Source organism: Schistocerca serialis, chromosome 10 (genome assembly GCF_023864345.2).
Source record: "Schistocerca serialis cubense isolate TAMUIC-IGC-003099 chromosome 10, iqSchSeri2.2, whole genome shotgun sequence".
NCBI lineage: Eukaryota > Metazoa > Arthropoda > Insecta > Orthoptera > Acrididae > Schistocerca > Schistocerca serialis.
The window spans coordinates 176,614,552-176,640,878 of NC_064647.1; the positions used below are offsets into that span (position 1 = coordinate 176,614,552).

At 40.1% G+C, this 26,327-nt stretch overlaps 1 protein-coding gene across 1 annotated transcript in view; it reads left to right on the forward strand.

The window, feature by feature from the left end:
* The window catches only part of LOC126425298 (nuclear factor related to kappa-B-binding protein), a 195,619-nt gene that overhangs the window by 138,822 nt on the left and 30,470 nt on the right, over nucleotides 1-26,327 (forward strand). Inside the window, exons 20-22 of the mRNA XM_050088276.1 lie at nucleotides 8,410-8,651; nucleotides 20,529-20,714; nucleotides 25,532-25,751. Of these exons, the coding sequence (XP_049944233.1) occupies nucleotides 8,410-8,651; nucleotides 20,529-20,714; nucleotides 25,532-25,751 (648 nt within the window). The remainder of the gene's footprint in view (nucleotides 1-8,409; nucleotides 8,652-20,528; nucleotides 20,715-25,531; nucleotides 25,752-26,327) is intronic.

Here is a 26,327-nt window from a genome sequence, read left to right on the forward strand (position 1 = left end):
TTTTGAAATACCTCTTCCTGCCGTGTTGCCATAAATCACATTGCAAACCTTTGCACATCAATCACCTGAGTACAATGACAGCTCTGCCAATGAGTTGCCATTTACACGAAATGTGTGCACTATTACTGCCATGTGTATGCATACACACCATTATCCCATGGCTTTTGTCACCTCATTGCATGTCTTAATTACTAACCACATGAAAACATAAATATTTATTATAAAATTTAATAAAAAATAAAAAACATCAAATAGAAAGTAAAATATCTTTTTCATTTCTAAAGATTAAGAATAAATACAAACATTGTATTAAAAACAAAATAATTCAGATATATATATTTTTCCATTTAACTCTGAAACATTTTCTATTTTCACATGATTAATATTTAAAATTGAAAGGTTTTCTTTTTATTAGCAAATTATAATCTGATGTTTGTTAATTAGCATCTCTATTTGATACTGTATTGTACTAAGCATCTATCCCAAAAGCAGGACCTAACAGCAGTTGTAGGTTGCCTATCTATTGGTTCCCAAGGGCAACAAAAATTTGACATTCAGTGTTTGACCGAATTAAAAACTTTAAAATAGTGTTATAACCTAGTCATTAGGAAGTGTAATTTTATGTAACACTTTATCACTGTAAGACAAGTATTACAGTTAGAAATAGTGTGTTTGCCTTGAGGCAGCATAATTGATAGTGTGCAAATACCAAGACTTCATTTATCCAGTATTTGAGAATGAGAACACTCAGTGGCTTCCAACAAACTTTACTCATACTTTAAAACCATTTTAAAGTTTTTTACACTTTGACGTCCTTCACAAAATAATCGTTGTTGTTGTGGTCTTCAGTCCTGAGACTGGTGTGATGCAGCTCTCCATGCTACCCTATCCTGTGCAAGCTTCTTCATCTCCCAGTACCTACTGCAACCTACATCCTTCTGAATCTGCTTGGTGTAGTCATCTCTTGGTCTCCCTCTACTATTTTTACCCTCCATGCTGCCCTCCAATACTAAATTTGTGATCCCTTGATGCCTCAGAACATGTCCTACCAACCAGTCCCTTCTTTTAGTCAAGTTGTGCCACAGACTTCTCTTCTCCCCAATCCTCTTCAACACCTCCTCATTAGTTATGTGATCTACCCATCTAATCTTCAGCATTCTTCTGTAGCACCACATTTCAAAAGCTTCTATTCTCTTCTTGTCTAAACTATTTATCGTCCATGTTTCACTTCCATGCGTGGCTACACTCCATACAAATACTTTCAGAAACGACTTCCTGACACTTACATCTATACTCAATGTTAACAAATTTCTCATCTTCAGAAATGCTTTCCTTGCCATTGCCAGTCTACATTTTATATCCTCTCTACTTCAACCATCATCAGTTATTTTGCTCCCCAAATAGCAAAACTCCTTTACTACTTTAAGTGTCTCATTTCCTAATCTAATACCTTCAGCATCACCCGACTTAATTCGACTACATTCCATTATCCTCATTTTGCTTTTGTTGATGTTCATCTTATATCTTCCTTTCATGACACTATCCATTCCATTCAACTGCTCTTCCAAATCCTTTGCTGTCTCTGACAGAATTACAATGTCATCGGCGAACCTCAAAGTTTTTATTTCTTCTCCATGGATTTTAATACCTACTCCAAATTTTTCTTTTGTTTCCTTCACTGCTTGCTCAATATACAGATTGAATAACGTCGGGGAGAGGCTACAACCCTGTCTCACTCCCTTCCCAACCACTGCTTCCCTTTCATGCCCCTCAACTCTTATAACTGCCATTTGGTTTCTATACAAATAGTAAATAGCTTCCGCTCCCTATATTTTACTCCTGCCACCTTCAGAATTTGAAAGAGAGTATTCCAGTCAACATTGTCAAAGCCTTTCTCTAAGTCTACAAATGCTACAAACGTAGGTTTGCCTTTCCTTAATCTAGCTTCTAAGATAAGTCGTAGGGTCAGTATTGCCTCACGTGTTCCAATATTTCTATGGAATCCAAACTGATCTTCCCCTAGGTCAGCTTCTACTAGTTTTTCCATCCGTCTGTAAAGAATTCGTGTTAGTATTTTGCAGCCATGACTTATTAAACTGATAGTTCGGTAATTTTCACATCTGTCAACACCTGCTTTCTTTGGGATTGGAATTATTATATTCTTCTTGAAGTCTGAGGGTATTTCGCCTGTCTCATACATCTTGCTCACCAGATGGTAGAGTTTTGTCAAGACTGGCTCTCCCAAGGCCATCAGTAGTTCTAATGGAACGTTGTCTACTCCAGGGGCCTTGTTTCGTCTCATGTCTTTCAGTGCTCTGTCAAACTCTTCATGCAGTATCATATCTCCCATTTCATCTTCATCTACATCCTCTTCCATTTCCATAATATTGTCCTCAAGTACATCGTCCTTGTATAGACCCTCTATATACTCCTTCCACCTTTCTACTTTCCCTTCTTTGCCTAGAACTGGGTTTCCATCTGAGCTCTTAATATCCATATAAGTGGTTCTCTTTTCTCCAAAGGTCTCTTTAATTTTCCTGTAGGCGGTATCTATCTTAACCCTAGTGAGATAAGCCTCTACATCCTTACATTTATCCTCCAGCCATCCCTGCTTAGCAATTTTGCACTTCCTGTCGATCTCATTTTTGAGACGTTTGTATTCCTTTTTTCCTGCTTCATTTCCTGCATTTTTATATTTTCTCCTTTCATCAATTAAATTTAATATTTCTTCTGTTACCCAAGGATTTCTACTAGCCCTCGTCTTTTTACCTACTTGATCCTCTGCTGCCTTCACTACTTCATCCCTCAAAGCTACCCATTCTTCTTCTACTGTATTTCTTTCCCCCATTCGTGCCATTTGTTCCCTTACGCTCTCCCTGAAACTCTGTACAACCTCTGGTTTAGTCAGTTTATCCAGGTCCCCTCTCCTTAAATTCCCACCTTTTTGCAGTTTCTTCAGTTTTAATCTACAGTTCATAACCAATAGATTGTGGTCAGAGTCCACATCTGCCCCTGGAAATGTCTTACAATTTAAAACCTGGTTCCTAAATCTCTGTCTTACCATTATATAATCTATCTGAAATCTGTCAGTATCTCCAGGGTTCTTCCATGTATACAACCTTCTTTTGTGATTCTTGAACCATGTGTTAGTTATGATTAAGTTGTGCTCTGTGCAAAATTCTGCCAGGCGACTTCCTCTTTCATTTCTTACACCCAATCCATATTCACCTACTATGTTTCCTTCTCTCTCTTTTGCTACTACCGAATTCCAGTCACCCATGACTATGAAATTTTCATCTCCATTCACTATCTGAATAAGTTCTTTTATTTCGTCATACATTTCTTCAATTTCTTTGTCATCTGCAGAGCTAGTTGGCATATAAACTTGTACTACTGTAGTAGGCGTGGGCTTCGTGTCTATCTTGGCCACAATAATGCGTTCACTATGCTGTTTGTAGTAGTTTACCCACATTCCTACTTTTTTTATTCATTATTAAACCTACTCCTGCATTACCCCTATTTGACTTTGTATTTATAACCCTGTATTTGCCTGACCAAAAGTCTTGTTCCTCCTGCCATCGAACTTCACTAATTCCCACTATATCTAACTTTAAACTATCCATTTCCCTTTTTAAATTTTCTAACCTATCTGCCCGATTAAGGGATCTGAAATTCCATGCTCCGATCCATAGAACGCCAGTTTTCTTTCTCCTGATAACGACGTCCTCTTGAGTAGTCCCCGCCCAGAGATCCGAATGGGGGACTATTTTACCTCCGGAATATTTTACCCAAGAGGACGCCATCATCATTAACCATACAGTAAAGCTGCATGCCCTTGGGAAACATTACGGCTGTAGTTTCCCCTTGCTTTCAACCGTTCGCAGTACCAGCACAGCAAGGCTGTTTTGGTTAGTGTTACAAGGCCAGATCAGTCAATCATCCAGACTGTTGCCCCTGAAACTACTGAAGAGGCTGCTGCCCCTCTTCAGGAACCACACGTTTGTGTGGCCTCTCAACAGGTACCCCTCCGTTGTGGTTGCACCTACGGTACGGCTATCTGTATCGTTGAGGCACGCAAGCCTTCCCACCAACGGCAAGGTCCATGGTTCATTGGGGGGGGGGGGGGGGGGGGGGGGGGACAAAATAATCATGTACCACATTTTCCATGTACCACATTTTCACTTTGTAGTAAATCTTCAGCATCAGATATGACATTTTAATTTATTGCTTACTTACTAGAACTCTACTTGCAACATATTTTGCAGACAGTATCCACTTGTATCACTGAATATGTCTGCAAAATTATGTTATTATACGGCACACATTTCAGGAGATATAGCATCACAAACATTTAGTTGCATGAAGACTAGTTTCTGCTTAAAATGCCACAGAGTGAAACTTGATGATGAGAAAAGACGTTTTAATTTTGTACTTCTTTACTACTAACTATGTTTGCAAAACATATTGTAGACAGCATGTACACATATTACTAAATGTACGTGCAAAATTATGTCATTGCGCATCACGTAGTTCAGGAGATATGACAATCATAGTCATTTAGATGTGTGAAAAACTTGCTTTTGCTATAAAATGGAGTGCAAATTACCCAGATCATATTCATTCAGTGTTTTATAATGAGTACACTTTGTGATTTCCAAAAAGCTTTGAGCATAATTTCAAACCTTTTTTAAACTTTTTCTCACTGTATGCTTAATGTCAAATATTTAACACAGTAACTCATTTGTAAAGTAATTAGATGTTTGAAGCTGTTTTGTACGTGAGAGTTTGACTATTTAAAGAATTAGGGATTTACTGGTAAATATAGAAATTAAATAAAAGTAAGAAAAAGGTTGAGTATAGCAAGCATCAAATGAGTAAGCTCATGATTACAAAATTAATGTGCTGCACACAGAGCTACAGACGGCTCATTATAAAATATTCCGCTTGCAAGCATAATCAAAGTCACTATAATATGCATTGAGGTGGACTGTTAATTGCTTACCTCCTATTTGGAAACAAAATTGTTTCATTCTGCTCTCACCCATCACATACAAAAAACACCCACTCATCCCAAGCTAGGTCTCTGTGATTTACACCATTTGGAGGTTAACCCCCTAATACTCCTTGCTTCATAATGAGCCGAACAGTTCGTGGCAGTTTTCTTGATACGCACGACTTCACAATATGTAATTGCAGGTGCAACTGTGGGTCCAATTGTGCTCTTCACATTACACACCTCTCAAGAGACTGTTATATAAATGGTCATGTTCTCAAGATGTTGAGGCACGCTTACACACATCTGTTAACTGAAAGAACTGACCCGTACCCGGCTTGCCACCCTTGTGTGTTTCAGCCTGATACATTTCAGTAACTTATCAGTATTGTTAGAAAGAGCACCAAAAACCCCATAACCAGGCAAGCTGATGTATCAGAATTTCTGGCATCAATTCATCTGGAAAGTCTGAGATGGATCTAGCTTTTGCTGTTTGAAGCTTTTTTGATGTAATAACTGCCTGAAATATTCTTGAGCGTTGCAGCAATTGCTGCCATGGCAACTACACAATGTTTCAATGAGGCAGCTGTGCTTGTCATCTTCAGGTGGTTTATTTTTATTTATTTATTTATTTATTTATTTTTTTTTTATTTTTTATTTTATTTTTTTTTTTTTTTTGGGGGGGGGGGGGGGGGGGGGAGCTGTAGCAGCCTGCCAATTTATGTGTTAGCTTACTAGAAAAGCACAGGCACCATGAGGGGGGAGGGAAGGGGTTGCTGACTTCCATTGACCTTACACATGTGGCATGGAAAGCCAGCACCTGCCATATACCCTACTACTGCCACACGTGGGAACATGTTGGTGGCAACCTAGCTGTTTTGGCATAGAGCCCCACCCTTGCTTGATTTTGATCTCTGCAGCTGATGATGGCGTAGCACTGCTGACACTGGTTCCCATGTTTTGCTGAGCTGAAAACCCATGTTTGTTTATTAATTTGTTCTCTGTAGTATTTCAACTAAATCTTTAATGACGGGATCCCAGTAGTTAGGTGTGGATGAGAACATCTTGTTTTTCTTGAGGCTTGACAGACTAGTTGTAGAAATGGTTCACAGACAAAATGTCAGATGTTGTCACGAAACCCCACAAGATGTAAGCTGTGCAACCGACCGACATCTTCAGGTGTGACAAATACGCTGCTGAACTGTGACTGCAGCCTCCTGTTTATGCCATTCTAAGTGGGAAACGCACAGTGTGCAAGTGCCAAATTTGGTGGCCAGTAGCGAAGATTCCTGATTGGTAGTGGAAGGAACACTATGCTACCTATCAGGTGGAGAACAAGCACAGAGGCGTTACTCCTCCTGTGCACTGTTGCCAGGCTGCCTAGCAACCACTGTTGGAAGCTGACAGTCTGACATACGCACCCTTGCTGACCTGTGGCCATTCTCGTGGCTCCTATCTGAATATTTACATCACTAACAAAGCATTGTCCCTTCGGTAAGAAGAAATTTCCCTTTGTAGTAATGGTGAGCGTGGCCACGTGCTACACGGACTGCATTTCAGCTATTTTGCCTCGTTGGCTCCTAAGAGGGGTTACTATGGGTGGCCCAGCAGCAGTGCACAGGTGGGGGGCAGCGTTTGCAACTGCAGCCAGGTCCTTGGCTCAGTGTCCGACTGGTGGCATAGCGGTTCTTCCCACTACCTATCAGGAATTCTTCACTTTTGGCAACTGTATTTGACACTTACTAGCCTGTGTTTGTAAACCTAGACTGGCATAAATAAAAGCCTTTAGTCATAGCTCGCACCTGAAGATGTCAGTCAGGTGCACCGATGACGTATTGCAAAAATTTCATGACGAGATCAGCCTTTTGTGCAGGAACCATTTCTGTGAGAGGGTTAATACATAATGCACCCCATATCAAGCTAGTGGTTAGCAACAGCAGATTTTTCTGACTGATCAGTCTGGTGGGACATTTGTGTTCATCTCACATCTTCAACAATGTAATGTGCCTGCCCAATGTACGATTTCTCACACCACCATGGGATATTGTATTTTCCCGATCTCCGTGGACTGAGGCCACCTTTTAATGAAACTAGCATTATTTAGACTCGTGCTGGAGGCTGGAAGATACATCTTTTTATAAATTTCTTGAGAAGCCTGTCAAATTTGGCATGGAAACCATCCTTTTTGAGTTCCCCGTGACTCCTGGTTGTTCATTATGTCCAGTGATAGAGGTAGTGTCGTGTTACTGGCAAGCTCTTGGGATCTGATAAGGCTCATGGTATGTGAATGAGAGTTGGTAATAAATTGTGCCTCTTTTCTAAATTTAATTGCAGGATCACTGAACCCTTGAAGAGGGGAGGGGTTTTTGGGTAGGGGTAGGTCTAGGTCTAGGTCTAGGTCTAGGTCTAGGTCTAGGTCTAGGTCTAGGTCTAGGGCTAGAGCAGCACCTACCTTAAAAATTTAATTTGAATTTTTTTGTTGTTGCAACATAAAACGCAGTCCACATTCTTTGCTGAAGCATTAATATTTTATTTTCAACATGGTTAAATTTTGCATAACGAGGCTAATGAACATATGCCCATTCCTATTTTGTAAAAAAATTTACCATAAAAAATATTATTTTGTAGAATCAAAGGCAGCAGCTGCATCCTGGCCTTAAGTCTATCTTGTTAGGATCTTCAGCAGACATGGCAGGTTCATGACTCAAAGCAGATGAAGTTTATTTGACCATGATATTCACCTGTTCCATGGGAAGCAAATAATAATAATAATAATAATAATAACAATAACAATATTTGACATCACTTGTGATTGTGCCAGCAATAAGAGTGCAAATGCCAGATTCAACAGTTTTGTGACACTTAAACCACTGTTTTGAGAGGGGTAATGATAACTAGCAGCTTGCAAATACAGATCAGTGAGAGGGCACAAAGCCAGGACATTAGACCAGCCACTCATCTATTGCCCAAGTGCAGATGCTTGGATTCGAGGCCTGTAGCTGTGTTCTCCAAATTGTAGATGCAGAAGTCCATAACAAATCAGTTATATGGTGAGGGGTTCTGGAAGTCAATGTCCCCACCTCCTGCCACCAGTGCTTTTTTAGAGAAAAAAACTTATAAATTGACGAGAGACTGTAGCTCTCCACCATTGCACCTCGAGATGACGAGCAACAGCCTCATCGAAATATTGTGCAGTTTCTGTGACAGTACCCGACACCGTGCCTGAGAACCTGTGAAGGTGGACCTAACTTAGTATCTCCATCTAGAAAGTGAATACTTTATATTTGCACTTGCCTGAATAAGTTGCACTGTGGTAGCCTCGATTTCCCTGATGGTGTAGATTTCTTCAGGATTTACAGTAAGCTTAGTTTCCCCAAAGGAAGGAAGATGAAATCAGTGGAGTATTATATTTGCAGGGACGGCGTTACGTGTGACGACATCGACAGCGGCATCCGTTAAGGCACAGCAACAGCAGCAACAACAGCAACAGCAGCAGCAAGTGTCTGCTCCCACGGCCAGCCTCATACAGATACCGGGAGCAGCGACGCAGTTTGCGGTGGTGTCGCAGGGCAGCCTGTTGTCGGTGGCGGGCAGCGGAGCCAGTGCACAGACCACTTCTGCCCCCAGAATACTGCAGGCTGCCCAGTTACAGCAGCAGGTAATACAGTACACCGACAGGTGGGTGAGCTCGTCAAGAAAGCAGTAGCAATGTAGTGAAAACAGTCTTGATCGTCTTGTGCTCCACATCTGATCAGTGTTAATATTAATAACCATCACAGCTGTCTTAATGTACATGTACTTTTTTACTAGTTATATGCCCCTGCTTTGCAATAAAAGTTAAAGAAGGGCCTTTTCGTAATGTTGCTTGTTAGGGTTCCGTACATCAGTTGGAAAAAAACATGACCCTCATAGGATCGCTTCATCAATAAATTAGTTTTTCCTGGAGAAGAAGTCAAATATATTACGAGTGTTCCAAGAAAAGGTACAGAACAACTCTGTTGGTATCACTGAAGTCTTTATTCAAAAGTTATCACCAGAGGCCTGAGCACAAATATCCCACTGTTTCATGAGCAGAAAGGTTCTCTTTTCCCAGAATTCCTGTGCCTTCAAGGAACCTAATGTCTCCATCCCTGGGTAATGATACTGCACAGTGCTGGAGAAATTATGATACGCAATTGAGGTCAAACATCCAGGAAACCTGCGACATATGGTGTTGCTGATTAGTGATATTGCATGTCCCCATATCACAAATGTCATAAAAAAGAAGTTACACCAACTCACATGGGAGACATTCTAGCATCCACCCTATAGTCCTGATCTCCCCCATGTGATTATCATGCCTCTGGTCCCTTAAAAAAGGTCTTCCTTGAAATCAATAAGCAATTGGGCCCAGTAATCAAAGAACAGAGTGATTGTGTTTAGTATTCGACAACCAGGGTTTCCGTTGGCTGCAGACCTTACAGTAACCTAACTCCTGCCAAATAATGTGTTGCACACTACAGAAGCTGCTGTTGAGATCACGAACGGCTATGCACCGTTGCGCTCCAATCACATCTTTGATCCTCCGCTTGTCGTTGTCCGTAATGGGTGAGGCTGCTCTCCTGTATCGACCGGTGTTTTGTGTTGAATCGTGACCAGCACAGAACTTGGCACACCGTGGCACGGTGGTGGCCTTCGACAGACGTGCTGCCCCACACACATTCTTCTTTCTCCAGTGGATGTCTATTGGTGTTTGACCTTCAGCAGCCAAGAAATGAATAACAGCATGTTGCTCCTGTTTGGACACATTTGGTTATAATGTTGCTATAGTTCATGTTTCAGTATTTACTACATGCATGTTAGAAAGACATGAATGCCACACTGATCCCTTGCCAACATGCTTATATACCCACATCGGAGTCATGCTGCATTGTAATTATTATGCAGCGACATCCTCAAATGCAAACGTTTTGATTGTCCCTTAGTGTCATTATCGAAGTAAATTAAGTATTATCCACAGTTAAAGTGCTTCTCAGAGTGTTATCTTTAGCTACATACATCTCACAAACATGGTTGTTATTATTGTTTGTCAGCAATCTTTCTTGTCTTTTTTAACTCTCACGAATATAAACTGAACATTATAAAATTTTGTAAACTTAAATGTCAAAGATAGTAACCCGATGTAAATTTCTTCATTGAAAGATATTATATGCATACAGTTTGAGCATACAAACTTCTATTGAAGTACCTGATTTGCTGCAAACAGTACTGTAGTATCTGATACCAGACCAGATTCAGCATTATCTGCTACATGAGATTCAGTATTGCAGCAGTATGTCTGATACATGGTGTAATACACTGTAATATGGAACATAATGAATACAGTATTTTTCAGACTATAAGACATGATCGACTACAAGACACACCTTAATTTTTAAGCAGTTTTTTTAAATAACATTTAACCATTTTTGTTATTAGATTGCAAAACCAGACTAGAACAAAAATCTGAAGTTTATAAAACCGAACTGACCTTTAAAATCCCTGAAAATCATCATCTGAACTTTCATTACTTATCCTGCACTTGTTGAAAGATTTAAAGATAATGTCTTCTTTTACTCTAGGCCACAACTATTTTATCCAATTACACACTTGTTTGATTGTAGGTCATTTGAAAGCTCCGTTCGCTGTGAATTCATGTTGGGTTTCATCCATCGTCCATTTGTTGCATTTCTCACTCATGTACACTTCAAATGGTTTATTTATCAAGACATCAAGAAGTTGAAATTGTGAAGTAAGTCTTCCCGGAATAACAGCAAGCTCTGTTCTTTCCCTGTCTCAGTTTCTCTTTCACAGAATTTTCCAAATGACTACTAAACTGATATGACACAAGAAGAGAACTCTTCATCAGAAAAGTGCCTTTCCTTTCCTCAGATACCCTGTGAATCTATAACTTTGTACCAGCCTTGTCCATCCAGCTCTAATCATGTGTGTGAACAACACCATCTGGCGATTTTTCAGACAGTTTTGACATTGTTTTGTGGCTGAAAATCGTCATCGGATTAAGTTTAGTACCATCAGCACAACATGAAAGGACGACAGTGTAGTGCATTTTTTCATGTCCACTTGTTTTTGTAGTTACAGTTTTAGTATCTTTAATGGCAACAGTCATATTACAAGGAACATCAGATGTCAGAGGAGTTTCGTCCATATTCACTATTTGGCTTAGTTCCACACTGGTTTTCATTCAGTGTTGAATAATAAAGCGAAGGGAAGATAATGTTTTCTCTTCATACTCTTGTGCCATTTTCTGAGATATTTTGGTTTTGATTCACATGCTAAGTCCATGATACTTCTTAAACTTGTATTACCAACCAACTCCATCCTTAAAGTCTGCTGAGCTTCACTGTAGCGCTGGGTTATGAGTATGTATTTGAATCATTTTCGTATGAATTCCAATGCCATTTTGATGGTGTCCTGGAATCAATTTCAGTAAGTCATCTTCTAGTTTTGGTCATTTGCATTCAGTCCTCTATTTGCACATTTAGTCTTCTTAATTTTTTCTGTTATTCTTTACTAGCCTGCAAAATGCGAAAGGTTTTCTTTTGTTGGTGGAGGGTCAAAATGTTGCTCAGCTGATCTGTTTCTGCAGTCTTCTGCATATGCTATTACTTTCAATTTACAGCCTGCACCGTATAAATACCTTTTATTTTTTCCATTACGAAACTAGCTACTGAGAAAAATATTCTAGGGTTACTGATAACACAAATCTCTTTCAATTCAATTTAATTGGCACAGTAGACTGCATGAAACGTCATAGGCTAGACGGTGATCTTGGTTTGTGATAACGGGGTGGGAGGAAGACAATGTTAGCAAGCTTCTGAATCCTCTCGTGTTCGTTGCATTGGTGTACTGCTGTTGTCAGTTGGATCCAATGTTGCCAATAGAGATTTTTCCTGCAGCATCGAATATATGGCCATTTTTAAGAATGGCGGGAATTTTAATATCAAACACTGGACATTTTTGTATTTCTTTTGAGTATAAGATGCACCTGAATTTTAGAGGCAATTTTTCAAAGAAAGAAGTGTGTCCTGTAGGATATAAAATACAGTATAAGGTGACCAATGAAAATTTGTTTCAAACTGGAATTCAAAATCACATTGAATTAAAGTGATCCATATACTTAATGGTAGGATGAGCCACTGTCATCCACCAAATCCGAAATTCCCGCATTGGTGCTGTTCTGTTTCACATACAACACTGAAGACTCTTTGATAGTAGCATTTGGAAATTATAGGTGGGAACGTCAGAGATAGTGAAAGTTTGAGACACACATAAAAGCATTGTCAAATAGCCTAACTATTTATGAAAGCAGTAAATCTGGGTTAAAACTGTGATCTGGCACTAATTTTCAGTTGGTGTGACATATTAATTCTCATGTTGCAAATGTAGAATTTTGTATCAAGTACTGTTACAGAGTGCAGGCCAAATTGTTTCTTAAACAGAATGAGTAGACAAAGCATATTAACCCTTACTAAGCACAGAAACAAGATCACCTGAAAATCAAATTTATAGCTTTACAAGTGGGATTTTTAATTCAAGTGTACGAGCTTTTGCTGTCCTCCTTTTCCTGCACCCACCCTCCTTTCCTCTCACCCCTTCCCCATTCTCACCACGTACCCCCCCCCCCCCCCCCCCCCCAAAAAAAATCTCTTCCTTATCTCTTATCAATTACGTGGCATAGTGGTAACACACTGGTTTGTTACCACTTTAAATCCCTGTCTGACCATCCAGATGTAGGTTTCCAGTGGATTCCCTAGATTGCTTAGGGTAAATGACAGGATGATTTTTCAGGAAAAGACACGACTTACTTCCTTTCCTGCCCCCAAGGGTGTGCTTTTTTCTAGCGACCCCATTGTTAACTGAATGTGAATATCTAATCTTCCTTCATTTTTAGGGTTCCGTATGTCAGTCGGTAACAGTGGAACCCTTGTACAATACCCCCTGTGTTGGTTAGATCCCGTTTTGTCACAAACGGAGGTAGATAACGTGTTGAAAATAAGGTCAGGCACTGAAGTCTACAGTCACTTGGTGGTGTAAAAAATTGAAGCTTCTAAGTCAGTGCAGTGCAGTGCAGTGCAGTGCAGTGCAGTGTTAGTGCAGGGCCATTTATGCCACATTTTCATAGTTGCACATTCACTCATCAAAGTCTATTGGGCACTTTCTGTTGATGTAGAATCATAAAATTTGTGGGAAGAAGTAAGGTTTCACAGTACAAGTAAAGGGCAAAAAATCTGAAAATTATTAACTGGTAATTATATGAAATTAAAAAATGTTTGCCATTTGTTGTCCATCTGACTGTCAGTCTGTCTGTTAAGGCTGCAGTTTCCCAGGACTTGGTGGAAGTATCAAGTTGAAATTTATGTCAAATGCTAAGGCCTATGTTCCCTTGGTGTTGTATATAGTTGGTTTAAATAATTTAAGTTTATAAGTGAATGTGATCATGGCCATGGCCATACATGTCACATGTTTTGATACTCGCAAATTCAGTCATCAAAACCCATAGAAGAACTACCTTCATCCATGTCAGGCCTGATGGTTTAGCAGTAAAACACATGCTGGGAACCTGAGAGGTCTAGGTATTGAATCTCTGTTGCACCACAGATATTTTAGGCCTCATTTTAACCTAGCCTTCACCTCTCAATGATGCGAGGAGTCACTAGAAATAACATGTGGTTCAGATTCAACCTTAAACTGTAGGTCCCCTTTCTCCAGCTGGATAACTAGGATAGGTTTGGGTCACACAACTTGCCAAAGTGGCATCCAATAGAATTATTAATGTTATCTATACAGGGTTATTACAAATGATTGAAGCGATTTCACAGCTCTACAATAACTTTATTATTTGAGATATTTTCACAATGCCTTGCACACACATACAAAAACTCAAAAAGTTTTTTTAGGCATTCACAAATGTTCGATATGTGCCCCTTTAGTGATTCGGCAGACATCAAGCCGATAATCAAGTTCCTCCCACACTCGGCGCAGCATGTCCCCATCAATGAGTTCGAAAGCATCATTGATGCGAGCTCGCAGTTCTGGCACATTTCTTGGTAGAGGAGGTTTAAACACTGAATCTTTGACATAACCCCACAGAAAGAAATCGCATGGGGTTAAGTCGGGAGAGCGTGGAGGCCATGACATGAATTGCTGATCACGATCTCCACCACAACCGATCCATCGGTTTTCCAATCTCCTGTTTAAGAAATGACCAACATCATGATGGAAGTGTGGTGGAGCACCATCCTGTTGAAAGATGAAGTCGGCGCTGTCGGTCTCCAGTTGTGACATGAGCCAATTTTCCAGCATGTCCAGATACACATGCCCTGTAACGTTTTTTTCGCAGAAGAAAAAGGGGCCGTAAACATTAAACCGTGAGATTGCACAAAACACGTTAACTTTTGGTGAATTGCAAATTTGCTGCACGAATGCGTGAGGATTCTCTACCGCCCAGATTCGCTCATTGTGTCTGTTCACTTCACCATTACGAAAAAATGTTGCTTCATCACTGAAAACAAGTTTCGCACTGAACGCATCCTCTTCCATGAGCTGTTGCAATCGCGCCGAAAATTCAAAGCGTTTGATTTTGTCATCGGGTGTCAGGGCTTGTAGCAATTGTAAACGGTAAGGCTTCTGCTTTAGCCTTTTCCATAAGATTTTCCAAACCGTCGGCTGTGGTACGTTTAGCTCCCTGCTTGCTTTATTCGTCGCCTTCCGCGGGCTACGCGTGAAACTTGCCCGCACGCGTTCAACCATTTCTTCGCTCACTGCAGGCCGACCCGTTGATTTCCCCTTACAGAGGCATCCAGAAGCTTTAAACTGCGCATACCATCGCCGAATGGAGTTAGCAGTTGGTGGATCTTTTTGAACTTCGTCCTGAAGTGTCGTTGCACTGTTATGACTGACTGATGTGAGTGCATTTCAAGCACGACATATGCTTTCTCGGCTCCTGTCGCCATTTTGTCTCACTGCGCTCTTGAGCGCTCTGGCGGCAGAAACCTGAAGTGCGGCTTCAGCCGAACAAAACTTTATGAGTTTTTCTACGTATCTGTAGTGTGTTGTGACCATATGTCAATGAATGGAGCTACAGTGAATTTATGAAATCGCTTCAATCATTTGTAATAGCCCTGTATACATAATCAAGATTGTGCAGAGCCCTCAGAGTGTGAGTCCTACTTGCGCTGTCTGGTTTCTCTTCTGTATCTCACTCCATCAGAATTGAAGGAACTAACTCGTCTCTAAAAATCAAAATACAAAAATGCTGATTCTTCCATCACGTCCTGTTAACGACATGCTAATCCACTGATGACTCTCTTTATACTTTGTAAAGTCTGGATTGCAAGGATGGGAAGTGGAATAACATTTTTTGTGGTGGTTTTCTCTTTCTTAAGGTGGTGCAGTGTTTTTTGTGGTGGTTTTCTCTTTCTTAAGGTGGTGCAGTGAACTTGCATTCGGGAGGATGGTGGTTCACTTCACCATCAGTTTTTGTGTGGTTGCCCTAAATTACATGGGGATAGTTTCATAGACAATTTGCCAGTGTATTTTCTACTGCTTCCCTATCAAATATCTATTTGTGTATCTCTAATGACCTTGAAGCTAAACTGAAGCTAAACTGTAAAGCTTGTGTTGTTGCTTTTTCATTATGTTAATTGTAGGTATTCCTCGTGTGAAATACAATATCCCACTACAGTGGTGACTTTGAACTTCTTTCTCTGCTGAGGTCCTTTACGTAAGATTTAATAACACCAGCATTTAATATTCCTAGATTTCAGTAAAACATCTTTAAATAAGTTAACAATTTTAATTATATTCTCCACTAATCTGTATCATATTTATTTTTATTTTACATTTAGCACCATAGGATGGAATTTAGGAACAAATCTCTGTGCTTACGGAACGAGTCAGGACATGAATTTATTTCCGAAAAGCGATAATGTACAAAATAAAATCTACATGAGTCCTATGCAGACATCAAGCTGTTGGTATATATTAGCATAATCAACAATATAACACAGGAATTAACTTAAAATTAACTTAATTTTTTGCAGAAACTCACTGGAATAGAAGGGGTGAGCCATCAGAAAGCTCTTCAGTCTAGATTTAAAAGTTAGAGGATCACTGCTAAGATTTTTTAAATTATTGTGGTAGCTTATTTAACATGGATGCAACAGACTGAGTCGAGGAGGGGCGATCCAACTGCAGATTGGATTTCGCCTGGTGTTAACTGATTGAAAGGTGCTAATTCATTAAATAAACTTATATAGTTAAGAAAAAATGGCATTGAAGAAAATATATATTGAGAAGCCATTGTCAGAATTTGCAGACTCATGAGCAGGGGATGACAAGAGGTTTGTGAACTGACACCACATATTGCTCTAGCTGCTCATTTCTGAGCCAAAGATACCCTATGTGAATGGAAAGAATTACCCCAGACTATAATGCCGTATGTCATGTATGAATAAAAATAAGCAAAGTAGACTAATTTTTCTGTTGGGCTCTCACTTCTTGCACATACTGCTCTAATAGTAAATATAGCAGCAGTCAGTTTTTGAAGAAGGTCCTTAACATGGGATTTTTATGACAGCTCACCATCTATCTGAACACACAGAAATTTGAAATGTTGAGATTCTGTGTAATCGGAATGTAAGTTTTTGTTTAGTTGTTTGTTTGGAGCTGTAAAAACTGAGTCTTCCTGTGATTTAGTATCAATTTAGTTTTTCTACAAGGCATGAACTTTATATATTGAACTGTTGCACTCAACATTGTTCACTACCAATTAGTGTCGTCAGCAAACAGGAATACTTTCAAATCATCTGTCAAGGGGCACACACGAGGTACGTGAGAAAAGTAATGGGACTGGTTTTTTACCTATCAAAGGTTTTTTTTTTCCCAAACAACAATATTGTCCGTTTCAAAGTAGTTCCCTTTGGCAGCTATACACTGGCAGAGTTTTGTTCCCAGTTTTGGTAGTGGCACTGAAGGGCTTCAACTGATGGGGTCTTTAATATGTCGGTCATATTCTTTTAAATGTTGTCCAGGGTCCCAAAATGGCATCCTTTTAACACATTTTTAAATTTCAGGAAAAGAAGAGAGTTACAAAGTTACAAGGACCCAAATCAGGTGACCAGGGGAACAGCAGAAATGCCTTTTGAGATCAAAAATTCCAAGATGGAAGTAGCCATGTAACATAGGGGGTTGCAATGATGCAACATCCACTCATCTGCGATGTCCACTCTCACTGAATTCACCTTTTTCCTGAGCCTTTCAAGGACATCTTTGCAAAACACTTGGTTGACAGTTTGTCCTGAAGGAACAAAATCCTTCTGCATGATACTTCCAGTCAAAAAAGCAAATCAGCATTGTTTTGATCTTTGATGTGCCCATTCAAGCTGTTTCCTGTTGAGGAGATGTCTCAGTGTGCCCCTATCACTTTGCCTCAGAATCATACTCAAAAATCCAATGTTCATCACCTGTGATCACCTGGTTGAACCATTCATGGTCGTTGGCAATCCTCTCAAGAAGATCAATTCACAAATTTGTTTGACCATCCTTCTGCTCATTTTTGAGGTTTCCCGGCAACATTTTGGCACAAACCTTTGATGTTTCCGAAACTTCGGCCACAATATAATGTACAGTCAAAGTTTTTAAGTTTAATTGGTCACCCGTCAGCCTTATTGTTAAATGTTGGTTTGATCTCACAAGATGTTCTCGTTGGCTTTTGAAGTTGTAGCTCCCCGTGAATGAGGTTTATCTTCAGCTAATTTGTGCCAGTGAAACCCTTGTGCTCTTGATTAGGAATATTCCCTGTAGGTCTGTTTCAGCTTTTCACAGGTCACACTTGCAAATCCCCCAAGTTTTAACACAAAACATTGCTGTAAATTCTGCTCTTCCATTTTTGTAACACACAGCAAAAACACTTCACTGATGTCTGTCTCAAAAATTACGTGACGGTTGTATGGAGCTGAAACTCTGACTGAGCATCTCGAAGGGCCTACACAAATAGAGCAACACAGCATTGCCAGATCACTTGCAGTGCCGTCAGTCTCATTACTTTTTTCACACACCTCATATACAGGATGTGTGGAAATTCCCATTACAAACTTCCAGAACTTGTATAGGTGAGTGAGTAATAATATTTTAGATGGGAGCCCATGTCTGGAAGTGTCGTCCAATGATGTTACAAAGTGTCAAAGTTATAGGTGCCGGCACCTGTAAATTTATGTACATACAGGGTGATTTAATGATCATGTTGCAAACTTTCAGGTGAGATGGAGATGATAAATGTATCATTTTGAAGTGAGACTCCCTTATTGTAAATTAATGAGTTGGAAGTTATGAACAAAATCCTTTCTGATACCTCTGACAGTGGAATACCTTTAATGGTACTGTTGTTTCTATGATTGTAGGGTAGGCAATCTTCAGAGGTGATAGGACCAAAACAAGAAAAAAATGTCTAGTACAAGGGAAAAAAAAGTCTGATAAACTTGGGCTCTAAAATACATACCTTAAGAGCTATAAGGACTTGTTCGATAGAGGAGATGTGTTTCACACTAGTGAAGGTGAACAAGTGCTCACAGCTCTTAAGGTATGCATTTTAGAGCCTATGTTTACTAGACTTTTTTTGTTATTTTCTTTCAGATTACCACCTCTGAAAGTTGTATGCCTTACATTCTTGGTAATAACAGTACCGGTACATGTATTCCCTGTCATAGGTATCAGAATGATTTTTTCTTGGAACTATCGACTCGTTCATTTCCAAACCAGGGACTCTTACATCAAAGCAATACATTTATCCATCTTGATCGCCCTTGAAAGTATGTATCATCATCACGAGATGACTCTGTATATACATACATTTACAGGCACTGGTGCCTATAATTTTAACACTGTGTAGTGTTGTTGGATGACGTTTCTGAATTTGGGGTTATATTCAAAATATTATGTACTCACTCCCCTCTGCAAATCCTCCAAGTCCGTAATGGGAATTTCCGAACACACTGTGTATGGTAAAGCAACAACCAACTATTTTTCATCCATATCCAAACTTCTGCTGCCACTCTGCAGTTCCATTGACCCTTCCTTTTTGTTTAATATTTACATTGTTGACTGCCTCCAAGGAATTCAGTAGTTTTTGGACCCAGGACTGTGCAGTCCACAGAGCTTCTACAAAGGGATTTCAAAAAGTAATTTACATATTATTATGGCAGGTCAAGTAACTTTTACTGAATGCTGCCCTACATTTCAAAGTGACATAAATTCATGAGACTAGTTTTGGACATAGATGCCAAGTTTCTCTAAACAGTGATCTGAACATTTTACCAATTTTTCAGTCTCTCGATGATAAAAATCTGCTCTTTGGTCACCGAGCCAATTGAGAACTGATTTTTGAATGTCTTCGTAAGTGAAAATCTCTACCCCTTACCATCTCAGATGTTGTTTCTGCTTGCTAGGAATATGAAAATCACATGCTGTGAGAGCCGAATATACCAGTCAGCATTACCTATGTCTGTACGGCCTTCATAAAATTGTTGGCACCATGTAACGACAGCTAGATGCAACATTTTGTTTGGTCCGTATACTACTAGAATTTCGCAGTGAAACTGTGTGCAATTGAGTTGTTTTGCCCAGAATTGACTGCCCTGTAAACTTCAACTCTGGAATACATTTCCGGCTGCTGTGCCATTTCAATCGCACACTCTGATGCAGCTGTTATCTGTACTGTAGCAGAATGTACGCTCTCGTCTGACAATGTGCCACTCTTGCTGTGCAGTAGTTTTAATGTGGGATGATATGCATAACTTCCTTTCTGCAGTCGCTACGTATAACTGCATTACAACAAGCAATTCAATTTTGGCTTTTCCTCCTTGTAAATGTGGCATCTCCTGAGTGTGGATCTTCCCCAATGATTACATGTCCTTGGAGTAGATGTGAAAATAAGAGCATAAATTAACGAGCTCTTTGTCAGGCCATGAAGGCCTTAGGAATGCCTACTGGTTGCCGTGTCATTCTATGCCTTGCAGTGTCATGCAGATGAGATGAGGAGCATGTAGTCAGCACACGGCCCTTGTGGCCATCTTGCGTACTTTCCAGACTGTGGAGCCGCTACTACTCATTCAGATGGCTTTCCATTGGCATCATGAGGCTGAGTGCATTCCATATAAACCCACCCACCAAGGAAAAATCTTTGGCAGTGCTGGGAATGGAACCCAGATTCTCTGTATGGCAGCCATCAACACTGACTGAACTGACTGATCAGCTGACACTTAATATAGACACTTAACAAAATTAACTTACACCCAATCACTGTAATAAATGTTAGTTGACTGTAGTTATTATTTTGACAGCTGCACATTTCTGTCATTTGACAATAAGAGATCGTGAGAGATGCCTTCCATACACTGTACGGGAGGTGCGGATCATTACAAGTTCCATACTGCTGTACCTGGTACTGAACTTTCTTATTATGCTTTAAATACATACTTTTTTTTAAATTTTGCAGCAACAGCAGCAGGCGGCAGTGAAACTGGTGCAAACGCAGGGTGGCACCATCGCGAGCACTGCGCAAGCAACACAGCTGAGAGTCGTGGGGACGGCGGGCGCTGCAACGGCAGCTGGCATCAACTTGGCACACATCGGTGGCAAGCCCGTCATCATCGCGGCAGGCAAAGGGCAGGCAGCAGGCCAGGTGAGACACACCATGCCATGCCACACAAGTTTCTGTCGCTTCTCGTAGTGCGATTGGGTGTGACCAGACAAAATAATCAAATACAGATCACCGTGATATACCTTGTTGTTACGAGACCATTTTGTTGCATACCACTACATATGTAAATACATAGCTGTACCACTTTTATTATCTGTGTGGTTGCAGGTTCTTACTGGGAATATTTATTGTTAGTATGCAGATATATTTTGTTGTCATGTTCTTCAGTCTGAAGTACAATTTGTTGCACCTCTCCACACCTGTCTGTCATGTGCAAGACTCTTCATCTCTGCATAACTACCACAACCTATATCCATTTGAACCTGCCTAATGTACTGAAGCTTTGGTCTCTTTCTATTGATGTAACTCCTCCTCCCCCCCCCCCTGCCCCCCCCCCCCCCGCCTCCCTCTCCTCTCCCCCAAAAACGTGCGCACCCAATTCCTTCCATTATCAAACTGACAGTTCTCAATTCTTTGATGCATCAGGATGTATTCTGTCAACTGATCCCTTCTTTGAGTCATTTTATGCCATAAAATTTCTTTTCTCCCTAATTCAGTTCAGTGTCTCCTCACTAATTACTTGATACACCCATCTCCTGTAGAACATTTCAAAAACCTTTACCTTGAGGGAAATTCAAAATCGGTATACAACATTGTAACAGGAGACAAAACTTTAATATACACTGAAGAGCCAAAGAAACTGGTACACCTTTTAGAGCTCCTGTGAGCACGCAGAAGTGCCGCAACACGATGTGGCATGACTTGACTAATGTCTGAAGTAGTGCTGGAGGAAACAAACACCATGAATCCTGCAGGACTGTCCATAAATCTGTAAAAATATGAGGGGATGCAGATCTCTTCTGAACAGCATGTTGCAAGGCATCCCAGATATGCTCAATAATGTTCATGTCTGGGGAGTTTGGTGGCCAGCGGGAGTGTTTAAACTCAGAAGAGTGTTATACTAGAGGCACTTTGTACCAATTCTGGATGTGTGGGGTGATGCATTGTCTTGCTGGAATTGTGCCAACCACAGCATTGTATTCTGCCTGTTTACAATTCTCCGTATTTGAATAGGCATGTCTATACCAGTTTCTTTGGCACCTCAGTGTCTTTGCAAGAGCTGAAGACTAAAACAGCTGTCACTTGTTTGCATGTTCCAAGATGAACTGAAACTGATAAAAGTTATTCATTCATGAAGCACTTCTGAGAAAATGACAGCTTGCTTCTACAAGTACTCTGGACATATGACTGTTCTGCTAGAGGATTGAAGAGCAGTTAATGCCAGATGGTACCAGTATACTACAATTTGTTTGCCACAAGTCATTGGTGAAATCGGGAAAAACAACTGAAAATATTGCTACATTCTTCATCACAGCAAATCCAGTTGTCAAACAACACCTCAAACAACTGATTATTTGTCCATACTTGCCCAGTTTATTACCTGATGACTTCTAATTGCTTTTGAACAGAGGTTGTGTGGACATCTGATTTTCATCAACTCAAGAAGCTACTGTGTCATTCCGGAACTGTTTCTGAGGTGTCAACATCAGAGTAGCAAAAACTTTTCCATAATTGGTTCAGATGTACACAATCTGTGCATATTGTACATTAAAGGCTGTCACGCCAGTTTCTGTCTGTATGTTATGGGTAATCTCAGGAACTTGTGTAGGTGTTTTGATAAAGTTTTCACTAATAGATAAACTGATTCACAAGGAAGGTTTGTGTATATCACTACATATTGTGAACAAGTTGCCTGGCTGTATATATTAAGCGTTACCGATGCAAAACTGGAAGGGTCACTAGTAGTGTATAAATTTTAAAGGGGAGTGCTTTGGGAAACAGTTTATACCAAAAACTTTTTTCTTTCATTGTTCTTGGTAAGAGGTAAAAGTGGAACTTCTGCTCTAATGAGGGAAACTTATGCATTGATCCTCTTTGATTTTCTTCATAGTTACAGGTTATCAACTTCCTTAAACAATAAAACACAACTCTCAAAAAAATTGGAATAGTTGTCTTTGAACAGTATATGATTTTTGAGTGCTGTCAACTTTAAAACAGTTCAACTTCATAATCATACTCACGAGTAGCTCAGTACGTAGCATAGAAGTCAAGTAATTGTGAAAGCACTAGTCCAGATCTCACTAGTAGAAGCTTTTTCTCACTTTTATTTAAATTTGCTATTTATCAACAGATGGAAATGTCGAATTGTAATTATTTACTTAAAATAAGATTTTTTATTCTTAATTACTAATCACATGAAAATTTTCACAAGAAATTAAAGTTGGTACAAAAATACAAAATGTCAAGTAGAAAATAAAATACTTAGATTAAACAGTGTACACACACACACACACACACACACACACACACACACACACACACACACACACACAGTGATCGCTCAGGTGCCCCTACCAATGTCGTTTTATGCAACCTGCAATTCTATATCTGTCCTTCAAAAACCACACATGAGATTGTCATATTTTCTTGCTCAATACGTGCGCACTATTAGTCCTACAGAAAAAGGAACAGTATCTTTTTGTAGGAAACGAAAATTTTGTATTGGAACAAGCTTTTTCTGGCGGCCACATTTTTCGAGTTATTCAAGAAAAACATGCAAAAGTGACCTTCGAATACACCTCTCTCCCCACTCTTAATCTTCACCGGTCAGCGTTTCTAGTATGTTGTTTGTGACACTCCCTCCTATCATTGTAAAAGAAAATTTCTAGCTTTATGAACTACTCCCGATATTCAACTTTTTTTTGGTCTCTATTGATTGGTCTACTAAGTTGAGTGATTTGTCAACATTATTAATTTAAATATGCCCATGAGAATAATGAAAGGAAAATGACCCTGTTGTAAACATTACGCTAAAACTACACTGAAACGCCCAAGAAACTGGTAAAGGCATGCAGTCAGCAAATGCCTATATAAGACTACAAGCGTCTGGCGCAGTTGTTAGACTGGTTACTGGTGCTACAATGGCAGGTTATCAAGATTTAAGTGAGTTTGAATGTGGTTTTATAGTCAGCACATGAGCAATGTGACACAGCATCTCCGAGGTCACGATGAAGTCAGGATTTTGCCGTACGACCATTTCCCAAGTGTACCATGAATATCAGGAAATGCGTAAAACATCAAATCTCTGACATCACTGCAGCCCAAGAAAGATCCTGCAAGAATGGGACTGACAACGACTGTAGGGAATCGTTCAACATGACAAAAGTGCAACCTTTCCACAAATTGCTGCAGATTTCAATGCTGGGCCGTCAACAAGTGTCAGCATGTGAACTGTTCAATGAAACATCATTGTTATGGGTTTCAGAGCCAAAGGCCCACTCGTGTACACTTGATGATTGCGTGACACAAAGCTTTATGCCTCGCCTGGGCCCGTCAACACTGACATTGGACTGTTGATGACTGGAAGCATGTTGCCTGGTCGGAGAGTCTCATTTAAAAGTGTGTCAAGCAGATGGATGTATACAGTTATGGAGACAACCTCATGAATCCATGGATCCTGCATGTCAGCAGGGGACTGTTCAAGCAGGTGGAGGCTCTGTAACGGTGTGGGGCGTGTGCAGTTGGAGTGATATATGACCCCTGATATGACTCTGATGTTTGACATGTAAGTAAGCACCCTGTCTGATCACCTGCACCCACTCATGTCCGTTGTGCATTCTGAAGGACTTGGGTAATTCCAGAAGGACAATGCGACACCCCACACATCCATATTTGCTACAGAGTTCCTCCAGGAACACTCTTCTGAGTTTAAACTCTTCCGCTGGCCACCAAAGTCTCCAGACATAAACATTATTGAGCATATCTGGGATGCCTTGCGATGTGCTGTTCAGAAGAGATCTCCACCCCTTCGTACCCCTATGGATTTATGGACAGTCCTGCAGGATTCATGGTGTATGTTCCCTCCAGTACTACTTCAGACATTAGTCGAGTCCATGCCACATCATGTTGTGGCGCTTCTGTGTGCTTGTGGGGGGCCTACACTATATTAGGTAGGTGTATCAGTTTCTTTGGCTCATCAGTGTAATTACATTGACAGTTCGATCCAGACTTAACTCTTACGAGCAAAGTAGTTTTGTAGTCAGCAGATGTGATGAATACAATAATGTAATTGTTTATTTTGTACAGCTAAAATTCACAAAATTGTTAGGCAAAATCTACATGAACTTCACTTTTACATTTGTAACTGCTCTACTGAGCCATTTGGTAGGGGCAGCTGAAACACCTTGAGTGTGTATCTATTTTAAAAATAAGGCATCTCACATGACTGTATTGACTTTCAATTAAAAATAAAAGATGTGATGTTTATTAAAAATTATCATTAAATATTTGTTAACTCACATTTCCATATGTAAATAAATATGGAACTTAAATCTAAGTAAAAAGAAGTTGTTACTAAAGACATGTGCATCAGTAATAGTATGACTACAAAAATCTTAAGCTATAGCTGCCAGCATTCTGTGATATGTTAATTAGATAGGAATGGTAAAAAAAATTCTATTTTTTGAAGGTTATTCCCCCCCCCCCTCTCTCTCTCTCTCTCTTTCTCCCAGTGTGGAAAGAAGTTCCATGTATATTACTGATGACTTTGTATAATTTTGAAGCAGAGTAATATTTTCTTCTGAATTTGGACAACTGTGGAACCTTAAGGCTTCTTGGACTTTCTTTTCATCTCTTCCCAGAACCTCTTCACTATGCCACTTCTTTTCTTTATGTATTATACATTATTATTTTATTATTACCGTAAGAAATCATTTGTAATCCGTGTGTGGTACGTGCAGAATGTGCTGCTGACGACAACACAAGCGAGCAGCGGGCAGACGCAGCAGCAGACGGTGGTCCTGGCGTCGAGGGCGCAGGGCGGGGCCCTCGTGCTGCAACCGGGGGCTGCTGGCGGGGCGCAACAGATCCTGCTGCCACCGGGCGCTCTCAACCTGAAGACGCTGCAGGGACTCAAGGTCATCCCGCTGTCTCAGGCCACGGCAGCTGCCGCAGCGAAAGGTGCGTACTGGAATGGGTTTAGGTGGCAGTGTAGTTTCTGCATTGCCTCTTATTTCTGCACTAAATTTCTGTTACAAATGAAATTATTGTCTTAGTAACTACTAAATAATCATCATAATCAACAGCATCTAGAAGGCACTTGTGGAAAGTGAAAGGGTTTTCTCGAAGTTCTTTCTTCTATGGCCAATAACAAGTAAGAAGCTGCACTAGCAGTGAACACAGAAAACCATTAAATCCTCTGCAAGTTTCCATCACAAATTTCAGCTCTTAAGACACATTTCAATTTACAATAACACTACAACACAAATTTGAAATGCATGTAAATCGTAGTAATTGCTAAATAAAGTACAGTCTCTGCATGCAGCATGTAACGGTACCACTGACCACCTTAAAACAGCAATTGATTCTAATGTTATACCTCTGCGAGGAATTTTTTAAAGTTGTGACCATGAGATAACCTAATGGAAACAGAACAATAAAACTAGGTTTTGTTTGTGAAACACCACAGCAACGTATAACAAACAGTAAAAGGTGGGTCAGGAACAGACATTCTCCCAGTACAAAAGCAGGTTGTAA